Below are 11,900 nucleotides of genomic sequence, written 5' to 3'. Positions count from 1 at the left end.
AGATGAGTAAGTGATGGCATCATACTCAAATCCTTTATCTTTCATCTCTCTCATCATTCGTGCAGCTTCCTCAAACATTCCAGCATGTGCGAAGCATCCAAGAAGAGTATTATACGTTACACCATCAGGCTTGATACCACAATGCTTCATAGTTTCAAACATTTCTATAGCCCGCCTTGGCACACCTGTTCTAGCAAACCCATTGAGGATGATATTATGCGAATTTATATCAGCGCTGCAACCGGTTTCTTCCATCTTTCTAAGCAACGAGTTAGCTTCGTTTACCATACCAGCCTTCACCATTCCTGACATGAGGGCGTTGTAAGCGTAAACATCAGGACCACTTCCTTGGTTCTTCATCTCATTGAAGAGTTCTACAGCTTCGCTGAGCTTCCCGCATTTCCCAAAATGTTTGATCATCACAGCGTATACTCGAGAACTTACATTGCCGAAATTTTCTTTTAGTTCTTTGAATAGCTCATTCGCTGCTTCATATCTTTTGGCTTTTCCCAGAGCGTTTATGAGGCTGCAATACGCTGCAGGACAAGGTGGAAAACCTTTCTCATCCATCTCCTCAAGAAGCAACAGAGCTTTCTCTACCCTATTAGTCTTACAATAACCATCTATAAGAATTGAGTAAGTGAATTCACTAGGGGAAACACCGTCTGCTTTCATCTTATCAAACCAAAAACTCACTTCCGAAACAGGTGCTTTAGCCTCAAACAGAGCTTTAATCACAGTATTGTATGAAACTACAGTGGGTGTACATCTCCACATTCCCATCTCACTGAACACATTTGTCAGCTCCTCAACTCGACCCACTTTGCCTAAAATGTTCATCAGGTTGTTTAAGAACACAACATCAGGAGTCAATCCATCTCTAAGCATATTCTTATATAAACCATATGCTTCTTCCACCCTCCCAGCTTTACCAAGTCCCTTAATCAGTTCTGTGTAAGTATAAACAGTTGGCAAACAACCTGCTTGTTTCATCTCCTCGAAAAGATCCAAAGCTTTCTCAACTTTACCCACCTTGAAGTATACTCCCAACAACGTGGTGTATATTTTCTCTGTAGGCTGCATACAGTTATCCTTCATCTCATCAAACAACCTTATCGCAGAATCATTACGGCCTAATTTTTCATACGAGGATATAAGCGCAGAGTAAGTAACCGTGTCTGGAAAACAATCACCTTCATTACACATCTCAGTATAAACCTCATGTACTTTCTCGTGCTGTCCTTCTTGCATCAACATTAGAATCACCGAGTTGTAACTGCTCGAAGTGGGTTTACACTTGCGTCCTTTCGCCTGATAAAAAACCGACAAGGCTTTACCAACCATCTTAGCTCTCCCCAACGCTTTCACAAGCTCAGAGAGCACAGAAGGGCTAACACTAACATATGTATTACGAACCACCTCTTGTATCGTTCTATACATTTCACCATAAAGCCTAGCTTCTTCAAGGCAACGTATCAAGGTCATGTAAGTGGAGGAATCATGTTGAAAGTTTCTTCTTTTACCAGCCCATTTGAAAAACTGAATCTTGACATTAATCTCAACGTCTATCTCAAGAATGGAACGAACTAATCGATGATCTACTCTAAGTTTAAGCACCTCTAAGGCTTTCTCAGCATCAGGTCCCCATTTGAAGATTTTCACTATCCTAATGAATCTCTCATCCAACATCTTCACTGATGGATCCTTTCTAGATAGTTTCCACTTCTCTTGAGGCTTCTCAGATTCCTCATGATTCGGTTCACTAAACATCTGAACAATCTCCTTCTCTGCAAAATTCATGGATAAAAAAAAAAACAAATGTTCAAAATCAAAACCTGTTCTCCTTCTCTTACTTCAAAAGGAAGCAACTTTAGACTTTTTTTTTGCAAAGTCCATTTCTCCTAAAACCCTAAAACCATCAATTTCAAGAAGGGTAAGAGGAACAGAAGTATGCATATCACCTGTTTGTTTAAATCTCTGAGAGAGATGAGGTAGAGTTGAGATACTCCTCTTTTGGAAATTGGATCGAGCAGATATGTACATCATCTTTATAGTTAGGTTCTTCACATGTAAAAAAGTCCGGTGGCGACAAATTCCGACGTCCAGCAATCGTTATTTCAAGTCGCCGTCGGTGGTTTGAGATTTTGAAGTTTTAGGGGTCAGAGATGTTGAAGAAGACGCACGTGATGCTCACGTGTTTTCTTTAACCGAGCCAACACCAAAGATTGAAGATAACGAGGCAGCAAAGTCTAAAACGTGGCGAGTTTTGATTGGGTAAGTAATGTACACAAAGCACCGAACTTTTCCAAAATTGCAGATATGCCATTGCTCCTTCTTCAAACAAAGAAAAAGTTTCAATCTTTGATTCCGATTTCGTAGGATTTAAAGATATTTTTTGATTTCAGCAATCGAAGTTCTTAGCATTCTTCTTTGGGATTTTGCCGAGGTTACTAGTCAGTAGTAGTACACAAAGGAAGTTCCTTTTTTGTTTTTGGGGTCTGCTTTGTGTCTGTGAGTACAGGAGGATTGCTTCATTTGCCACACAATTCTAATCTCCAAGTAAGGTTACTTGGCGGCGAAGATGGGTTTCCTCATTGGGGGATCTTGCTTCGTCCCTTCTGTTCCTCTCCATTCCAGATTCCTTCCGTCTCCTTCTTCTTCTTCTTCTACTTCTCCGTCTCAGTTTGGGCTTCTGTGTTCGAGTAATGTCGCCAAGTTCAAGCGCCGGCGACCAACATCGGCTTCTTTAAACCGGGAAGATGGGTATGAGTTTGACTCTGCCTCCGTCAAGAGGAGAGCTTTTCTTCTTGTGGGTATCTCCGTTCTTCCGTTTTTGCAGCTTCGATCACCGGCTTTGGCTGATGAAAGTGAGCTTCTTTTTTTTCTTTATTGCTCTCTTTTTTATTCTCCTTACTGCATTGTTGTTGGTCTAGTGAGTTGATGAGAATTCTCAAAATGTTACTTTCTGTTTATCTTTTCATTGCTGTAATCAGTTCTTCTTTTTAATTACAGGAGGCAATGAGATAAAGACATCAAAGCTTGATCAAGAAACTGAGGTTGTAAGAGTCTCTCTTTGACCTTCTCAATTTGAACTCTTTTAGAATCAATGTGTTTTTGAAGTGCTTGATACTTTACTGAATCAGTATTGGTTTGGTGAATAGGTTGCAGTAGTAAGTGAAGGAACATCCCCAAATACATTTCTGTCTCTCCTGAATGGTCTTGGAATTTTTAGTGCTGGAGTTCTTGGTGCACTTTATGCACTGGCTCGGCAAGATACAAAAGCTGCTGAAGGAACCATTGAATCTGTAAGCTACTCGCACTTAAGATTTTGCTTTGCAATTGTGGCTGAATTGTTTAATGCCATGGAGAAGTATTGATCTTTAGCATTTAGTTCGAGCTTCTCTTCTTTTGTCTTGCTGCTGGATTCGATTTTTTTTATTTAAAGCTACCGGTAACTGTGACATACAGCTAAAGAACCAGTTGAAAGACAAAGAAAGAGCATTAGTTTTGAAGGAGAAAGACTTTGAAGCAAAGCTGCAGCATGAGCAGGAAGAGCGGAAGAAGGAACTAAAAAAAGCAAAAGAGGAACAATTGTCATTGACCAACCAGTTGAATTCTGCAAAGGATGTGGTGGCAGGCTTAGGCCGGGAGCTAAGTAGCGAGAAGAGATTATGTGAGGAGCTTAAAGTTCAAATCGAAAGTCTGCAAAGTAGTTTGTCAAAGGCTGGTGAAGACAAAAAGGCACTTGAAACAGAGCTCTGTGGAAAGGTTGATTTAGTTGAGAAGCTGCAAGATCGGATCAACTTGCTTAGTTTGGAGCTGAAAGATAGTGAAGAGAAAACTCAACGTATTAGTGCATTGCTGGCAGAAAAGGAATCAGAACTGGAGCATCTCAACTCTGCTTACACTCAAATTAGCCAAGATCTTGCTAAAGCGAATTTAGAAATCAAACAGCTGAAGGAAGAACTCACAAGAAATCAGAATGAATTGGACTCGAAGAATTCTGCAATTGAGAAGTTAAACACCAGAATAACAACTTTGAAGGCTGAGAAAGAGAGTTATATTCAGAAGCTTGATGACGTTTCAAAAGATTATAGTGCTTTGAAATTGACTTCTGAGACGCGAGCAGCAGCTGATGCGGAGCTCATCAGCACGAAAGAGCAGGAGATTCAGCAGCTAAATGAAAAGCTTGGTCGTGCGCTAGATGATGTAAATAAAAATAAAGACAAAGTTGCTGACTTAACTGAGAAATACCAAGACTCGAAGAGAATGCTGGATATAGAGCTGACTACTGTAAAAAATTTGAGACATGAACTTGATGGAACAAAGAAAACACTTCAGGCATCTAGAGATCGGGTCTCTGACCTGGAAACGTTGCTAGATGAGTCAAGATCTTTGTGTTCAAAGTTAGAATCAGAGCTTGCTATAGTTCACGCAGATTGGAATGAAGCTAAGGAAAAATATGAAAGGAACCTTGATGCGGAAAAACAGAAAAATGAGACTTTGGCTAGCGAACTTGTAGTGGAGAAAGATCTTCTGAAGAGAGCTAAAGACGAGCTTGAGGGAGTAACCCATGAACTCAATGAATCTTCTGTCAAGAACCAAAGCCTTCAGAAGGAACTAGTGGAGGTTTACAAGAAAGTTGAGACCACTAGCAAGGAATTGGAAGAGGAGAAGAAGACGGTTTTGTCGTTGAATAAAGAGGTGAAAGGAATGGAAAAGCAGATCTTGATGGACAGGGAGGCTAGGAAATCCCTTGAAACAGACCTCGAAGAAGCAGTAAAGTCCTTAGATGAAATGAACAAGAACACAACTATACTGTCACGAGAGCTTGAGAAGGTGAATACCCATGTCTCGAGCTTGGAGGATGAGAAAGAAGTGCTACAAAGGTCACTAGAAGAGGCAAAGAATGCATCAAAAGAAGCCAAGGAAAACGTGGAAGATGCACATATCCTCGTGATGAGTCTTGGAAAAGAGAGGGAAGTTCTAGAGAAGAAAGTGAAGAAGCTCGAGGAGGACTTGGGCTCTGCAAAGGGTGAGATACTACGCATGAGGAGTGAACCGAAGTCTGTAAAAGCTGTGAATAGTAAAGACGACAAAGAGAAAAGCGATGACACAGTTACTGTGAAGAAAGTTGTCAGGAGGAGAAAGAGCAGTACCAGTTCTTGAAGAGACAAGGTTTATAATGACCAGAGCTTGCTACTCTTATCATACAACTCATCTATTATTTGTAGCCAATATTAAACCTTTGTGTAAATTTTGACTAGAGGCAAATGGTTCTAGAGTTTCATCATTGAGTATAACCCAACAGTGATGATGGTAGGAATATAAATTGACAAGATCAATGCTTTGCATAGGCTATTTATATCCAAATTATGAGCTGATACCGATATGTTAAACGATGATATTACATTTATTCTACAATTAAAACAGAAACTCCCTCAACGAGTTTACAGCTAGCACCAAAAATGTTTCACAAGAGGCTGCTCCGTCTTCAGAAACAGTCTTCCAGGACAAGTTGTCAAATTCTCCAGTAAAAGTTCGAAGTTTTCAAATTCCTAGGAGACTGCTTTGTCTCATGGTTGTCCATTAGCTTTCCATGTTGATGAGAGATCAGCTACAGCTTCACCAACTGTTAGATAAAGTCCACTCAGACCCAATGACTCAATGATCTTGGACTTGTGTAGCTTTTCCATCACGGTTCCCACAGGATTCACCAGCACAAGCTATATAAAACGAGAGTTTGACATAAGTTAGTGTGTTTTTCTTTCATAGGTTTATAGGAATGAACTTTGTTTTCTAGTTTAGAATTCAAACCTGAAGTGATTGCTTCTCAAGCCTCCTCCTAAGTTCAAACACAGCTTCAAGTCCACTTGTGTCTATCGCCGACACAGCTGAGATAATTCCAAAGAAACAAAGTATGAGCAAGGAGACGGGTTGAGAATTCTTGAACATAGTTCAGAAAACGGAAGTTACCTGTCATATCGAGAATTATGCATTTCAAGGTAGTAGCATTGAACTCCTTTATCCGAGTTTCCTCTTCCCTGGTCCATCTCAAGATCCTACAGAACCATAAACTCGTTTCCATAAGTTAAGAACGAAATAGAAAAGAGACCATATCAAGAAGAGATAAGTGAAGTAAAGATGACTGACCTTTCTTGCAAGTAAGTGCTATTGGCGAAGTAAATAGGAGATTCAACGGCAAGAATTAGGAATCCAGGGATTCTTGAGGCTTCTCTGTATCTTCCAAGACTCTGATATATCTGAGTCCCTGGAATGTTCCCAAACTCTGAAGTGTTTGGTCTGGTTACGTGCAACAAGATCTTGATAACTGAAACTCCCACCTGCAATAAAAAGATATCAAACTTAGAGAACAGCCTGAAATTTTTGGAAAATGAGAACCTTGAGATATAGTTGTATAGTATACTCACTGCTATTGCTAGGCCAAGAGGTACAGAAACCAAGAGAACGCCAAAGAAGGAACACATGCAAGTGAAGAAATCGAATTTGTCGACTTTCCAGAGCTTGTAAGCGGCTTGATAATCAATGAGACCTATCACCGCGGTTAAGATGATAACAGCTAGGATCACATTAGGAGTGTAGTAGAAGAGTGGCATCAGAAACAAAAGCGTCACAAGAACTGCTGAGGCCATCACAATGTTAGACACCGCTGTTTTTGCTCCAGCATTGTAGTTCACCGCAGATCGAGAGAAAGACCCTAAAGAAAACAATAAACTGGAGTCAAAACGCTGTTTCCTGAACCACAGAGGTGAATGAGATCGTTGGTTTCAAGTAAAATTTGAACCTGTTGTAACATAGCAAGAGGTGCAGGAACCAGCCATGTTCATAAAACCTATAGCCATCATTTCTTTGTTCCCATTAACTTGATAGTTCTTTAGAGATGCAAAAGTTCTCCCTACAGCAATCCCTTCCTGAAAAATATCACAGTCAGGTTCAAAAGTTAGTCACATATTAACTCTGAAACGTTAAAAAGAAGCTAGAGATTTTGGAGAGCTTACTGTAAGAGATAGAATCCCAGTAATGATGCCGGTTTTGATGGCAAGAGCAAGATGAGCACCACTGAAGTACAACATGTTTGATGAAGGTGGATTCAAACCCTTTGGTAGATGTCCAATCTGCAATAAAGGTTATAAAACTCTTATGAGTCTGAGCTCTCCCAGTTCAGTTTTGCATAGTAAGATAAGTCAGTCTGGTTCTTACATAAGAGATGGCGTGAGTTTTGGATCGAATGAGGAATACAACCAGAGTTGATATAATAACTGATGCCAAAGGTGCTGCAGCTGATATCCAGAAAAGTTTTGGCTTCCTCATGCTCTATATATTCAGCAAAAAAAAAACAGTAAATGTTAAATATTCAACCGCGGTTAATATCACAAGTGGAAAAATGCATGGAGTTTGAACTTACAATGTGTCTTGTGGTTAAGAGAATGCTCAAGAAACACATCCCCATCACAATAGTTTCCCATGACCACTGCAAAATTGTAACATTATTATAAGAGAAGAATCTTGGTTGTTTACTTTTATTATAGTTTACTTCAATTAAATGATGTTGACTTACTTCAGATCTGTGGTTGAAAACAGATGACATGACAGGAATGAATTGCATTTTGCCAGTGAAGTGAACAATTCCAAGAAGACCCTTAAGCTGTTGAAGTGACACAATCACTGCAGCACCAGCAGTGAAACCAACCAAAGTTGCCTTTGACAAAAAGTCAATCAGAAATCCCAGCCTGAAATTTTTTAAAAGTAAATTAAGTTACATAAAAGCAAGAGTTGCTGACCATGGAAAAAAGAAAACTAAACAGTGAAAGCACTAAAACTAGTAGAAAAGAAGGAAGCATCTTGGGAGGTGTAGATATTAGTACATGTCACTTGTCACTATCAAAATCAAACATATAGAATCTTGGTTCTTTTTACTTAATATTAACTTAATCTCTCTATTCATTATGACTAATTTTCACTTTCGGTCTTTCAGTGAAAGTTCAACAAAAGAGGCTTACGCAAAACTCTGAATATATTCTACACTAATTAAGAGGCTTTACATATTCTTTCACATGACGATCGCAAATTCCAAAGATGAGTTTTATGAATTTGAAAAGAGTATAGTACCTAAGAAGACCAAGGGAGGCTTGGAAGAGACCAGCAAAGAAAGTTGAAGTGAAAGCCAATTGTAGATAAAGAATGGGGTCTTGTGTTGGAGAAACACTTTCACTTAACATTGATCCCATCACAAGTGATGCTATCGAGACAGGACCAACTGCAAGATGTTTTGAACTCCCAAGAACTGCGTATATAAGCGGTGGCACAAAGCTTGAGTCTGCATGCAACCGACCAAATTAGTTAGTTAGACTAAATTTAAGTTAACTAGACTTGGTTAGCATGTGTATATGTGATAATGATGATTGATACTCACAAAGACCAACTATGGGTGGTAAGTTTGCTAGCTTGGCATAACTGATTCCCTGCAAATTAAAAAAAAAGAAATATGTAAGAAAAAAAAAACAATTAAAAGAACCATATTTTTAGGGGTAATATGTGTATGAAATTGTCAAATTTTAAAATATTTTTGTTTTCCCTACATTTATTGATAACATTGAATGACATTGATAATCCAAAACAAACACAGCAAAAAGTGTGTTTTTTTTTTTTTGGCTTTAACTGCTCTAAGTCCAACTAGTCATCCCCACACGACTCAGCGATTTAATGACAAATCACAAAACATCTTCAGTTACGCCTTTTTATTATCCCTTTCAACATAATGAATTATATACTCTAAATTAAATTTTTAAAATTGTCCACATATCACGCTCAAAATTGTCGCATGATATAGAGCAAATAATAAAATCTGTAATATAGTATAATTAAATAAATAAAGTTTCAAGAACTTTATAAAAAATTTGGAAACATTCGATAAAAACTTTCCCTTTTGTCAAAAGAAACCTAAAAGAGAGGCAATGAAAGTGTTGTTTACCTGAGGGATGGCGAGACTAGCAATGGTGAGACCAGAGACAACGTCGGACCTAAAAAGCTTGAGATCGTAGTGAGAACCCCATGTGAATATAGGGAACAAGCTTTGAAGACCAAGGATCACTCTGTTTCTCCATGTTTGGTTCCTAAACCTCTGTAACGGATCATCAGGGAAGAACACGTCCGCAACGCGTTTCTTCAGTTTCTGAAACGCTGTTTTCTTAGGCGGCAGACAAACGCTGTGTATCTCCACGATCGTTTCTCCTCCTGCGGTTGCGGTTGCGGTTGCGGCGGTTCCATTGTTGGGCGACGACATGTCTTCTACTCTGTTCGTGCCATGACCCATTTATGAGATTATTATAAAGTGTTTTCGAAAATATGGAGCTGCAAACTAGAATTTTTTTGTTTGTGATTTCTTTTAGTGTGTGTTTTTGTGGTTATTGTGGGATTGTGTTTGTAAGGTTTTGTGAGAAAAGATGGTGTAATTATGGCCTGTATTTATAGACACTTGGCTGTGAAAAAGTGTTATTGGTAATTGCAGTTTTTGTTTTCCTGATGACTTTAGGATTAAATAATCAAAAGCGTTTTCTGTTTTCGATGTTTTGGTTCCAAAAGGGTAAATGCGTCATTTCCTCTCCCTCCCCAAATTCACAATCCAAGTTGGATTATAAATTAAAATAAAAAGTAAAAGAATTGTTGCACGAAATTTCAAAAAGAAAAAAAAAAAGATAAATAAATGAAATCTAAGGAAATCATATTTTCTGTAGAGCATGGTATATGAACAAGAAATAAGATTGTAAAGGTTTGGAAAATTTTACTCAAAAGATTGTAAAGGAATCATAATAATACATTGAAAAAATTAACTCACATAATTATTTTGTGTGATTTGGATTAACGAAGAGAAGTCGAGGACAAAAGTTCGAGTTTCCACTGCACTTGTGATTCAAAAAAAAACAGAATTTGAAAAACTGTTCATTGGAAATTTTTTCAAGATTTTAAAGAATACTAATGAGTAAATATGATATATGTTATTCTTATTAATTTAATAAAAAACATTGTACATATCTTATTCTGTTCAAATCAATCTTTATATATCTCATTTGAACATATCTTTCTTAAATTGACATATTTGTTTCTGTTTTCTGTATTACCACAATTGTGTAGGTCAAAATTAGCAAAAAAAAATAAAATAAAAAATTGTATATTTGATTATATAGGTCCATATTCAACATTTGAAAACTTGTTGACTACAAATTTCTTTATAGCTGAGGTATACTATGTGATTATATGGGATTCCTCAAAGATATTAGTACTTATCTCTTGTATCTTATTAAAACATTCCTCATGTAGCACATTTTAAAATATATTTCCTAAACTAACATATTTGTCTTTATTTTTCAGCACCAACACAGTTGTGTAGGTCAAATTTAATTATAGCGGATTTTAAGTCATTAATGTATGTGTGTGCATGTCAGACTAAGATTAACACTCTAATTTGGGCTAGTTAATGGATATATGAATTATTTTGGTCAATTTCTTTGAATGCAAGTTTCCAATTTTTTTAGATAAGATTTCTTATGAAATCAGGAAAAACAAAAGATATTTTTTTTTTTTGTCTCTTGTATTAGTTTGTGGAGAAGATAATATTAATTGGAAAAAAGTTTTCACAGTATGTATAATACAGTTTCGTGTTAAAAAAAAAAAAGATTAACAGACAGCAATGTTTGCGAAATGCGTGGATCAATTTTGAACGTTGATTTTTGGGGTCATGAGGACAGTTGAATTTGGAAGAATGGTGGTGGGGCATCCACTTTTAATGGCTTCAATTTAAGTTTCCATAAAAATAAAACAAAACTTGGATTTGTGAATGATACTGTTTATCAAACGTTTTTATTTTATTTTTTCTTTTCATGATATCAAACATTAAATATTTATAGAGCTCTTAAACAAAGAAAAAGGAGAAAAAAATGTATACAAAGATTCTAAGTTGATTCAAAAATCAATAATCTATAGTACCGGTTTTAGTATGTGTCCACCATATACTCATAGGGTCCATGCCACAATATTTTTTTTTAACGCACCTAATTCTTCTTATCTTCCATCTTATGATGAAACATTATCTAAAGATTTAATAGTGTTCATCTTTACGTTTGTATAGGCAAATACAAATATCTATGAAATCTTGGTTTTCTTGGTATGAGATCTATGGGATCTTGTTATTGACCAGAAAATATCAGTCATTCAATTGTATTGGTGTTGAGCAATACTTGAATAGGTCACTACCTAAACCTCTTTTAACCCGATATTAAGCAGACATTGAACAAAGCATTAGCAATTTAGAAAAAAGTTATCCATTAATAACAGGGTTTTAGTTGAAACTATACTAATCGGACGTGAAGATGGAACACGTGATTAGAAAGTTCAAATAACTAAAGTTTGACAACACTCCTCTTCAAGGCTCCAGTTGTTCTCCTCTCCTGTCTCTTATGATTTTCATAACACTCTTGTTCAACATTAACTCATACTATTTTCTTAACTCATACTGGGTTTGATTGGTAACGTAATCAAAGCTGTACAGAAAAACTGTAAACTGAAACTGTAAGCTTTTACGGAATAGTGCAAAACTGTACATGAAAACTGTACAAAAAAGCTGAGAATAAAAGTTTTAATAAAGTTTTTGGTAAAATTTTTGTGATTGGTAAAATCCAAAGCGATACCATTTGTAAAGCTTTGTTAGTGTTTACCAATCAAACCCACTATTTCTTACCACTTCAAAATTTATTTTCTCTACCCGTCAAAATATCATTAAATATTAAAAAAAACTACAACTATTAATTACATACAACTTGGAACCATCTTATATTTCACAATATATATATATATATATATATATTATTTGCAATTTGAATATT

At 36.8% G+C, this 11,900-nt stretch overlaps 3 protein-coding genes across 5 annotated transcripts; 1 reads left to right on the top strand and 2 right to left on the bottom strand.

Annotated features, from left to right (window-relative positions):
• Positions 1 to 2,246, bottom strand: LOC104748222 (pentatricopeptide repeat-containing protein At3g16010-like; the record flags this gene model as incomplete). The annotated part of the gene is made up of 2 exons (XM_010469898.2): positions 1,962 to 2,246; positions 1 to 1,787 (listed from the first exon to the last, which is right to left on the bottom strand). Coding segments are annotated over exons 1-2 (1,872 nt in total), but the record flags the coding sequence as incomplete, so codon positions are not given.
• LOC104745917 (MAR-binding filament-like protein 1) lies at positions 2,323 to 5,293 on the top strand. 2 transcript variants are annotated; one of them, XM_010467299.2, is made up of 4 exons: positions 2,323 to 2,867; positions 3,013 to 3,056; positions 3,162 to 3,305; positions 3,469 to 5,293. In XM_010467299.2, exons 1-4 carry the CDS (start codon positions 2,582 to 2,584, stop codon positions 5,167 to 5,169), a joined length of 2,175 nt encoding a protein of 724 aa, XP_010465601.1. In that variant the 5' UTR covers positions 2,323 to 2,581; the 3' UTR covers positions 5,170 to 5,293. The 2 variants fall into 2 exon arrangements, with proteins under 2 accessions (XP_010465601.1, XP_010465600.1); XM_010467298.2 differs by having other exon boundaries at positions 3,013 to 3,059.
• On the bottom strand, positions 5,333 to 9,475 carry LOC104745916 (probable sulfate transporter 3.4). Of its 2 annotated transcripts, XM_010467297.2 has the most exons (13): positions 8,993 to 9,334; positions 8,435 to 8,483; positions 8,131 to 8,338; positions 7,580 to 7,751; positions 7,427 to 7,492; positions 7,222 to 7,335; positions 7,020 to 7,136; positions 6,806 to 6,932; positions 6,432 to 6,718; positions 6,154 to 6,344; positions 5,977 to 6,062; positions 5,818 to 5,894; positions 5,577 to 5,726 (listed from the first exon to the last, which is right to left on the bottom strand). In XM_010467297.2, the coding sequence occupies exons 1-13, from the start codon at positions 9,332 to 9,334 to the stop codon at positions 5,577 to 5,579; spliced, it is 1,986 nt and encodes a 661-aa protein (XP_010465599.1). The 2 variants fall into 2 exon arrangements, with proteins under 2 accessions (XP_010465597.1, XP_010465599.1); XM_010467295.2 differs by having other exon boundaries at positions 5,333 to 5,726; positions 7,427 to 7,751; positions 8,993 to 9,475.

This window comes from Camelina sativa, chromosome 15 (genome assembly GCF_000633955.1).
Source record: "Camelina sativa cultivar DH55 chromosome 15, Cs, whole genome shotgun sequence".
NCBI lineage: Eukaryota > Viridiplantae > Streptophyta > Magnoliopsida > Brassicales > Brassicaceae > Camelina > Camelina sativa.
Note: the sequence above shows the minus strand (reverse complement) of the source record. Positions and strands in the feature narration are given on the sequence as shown.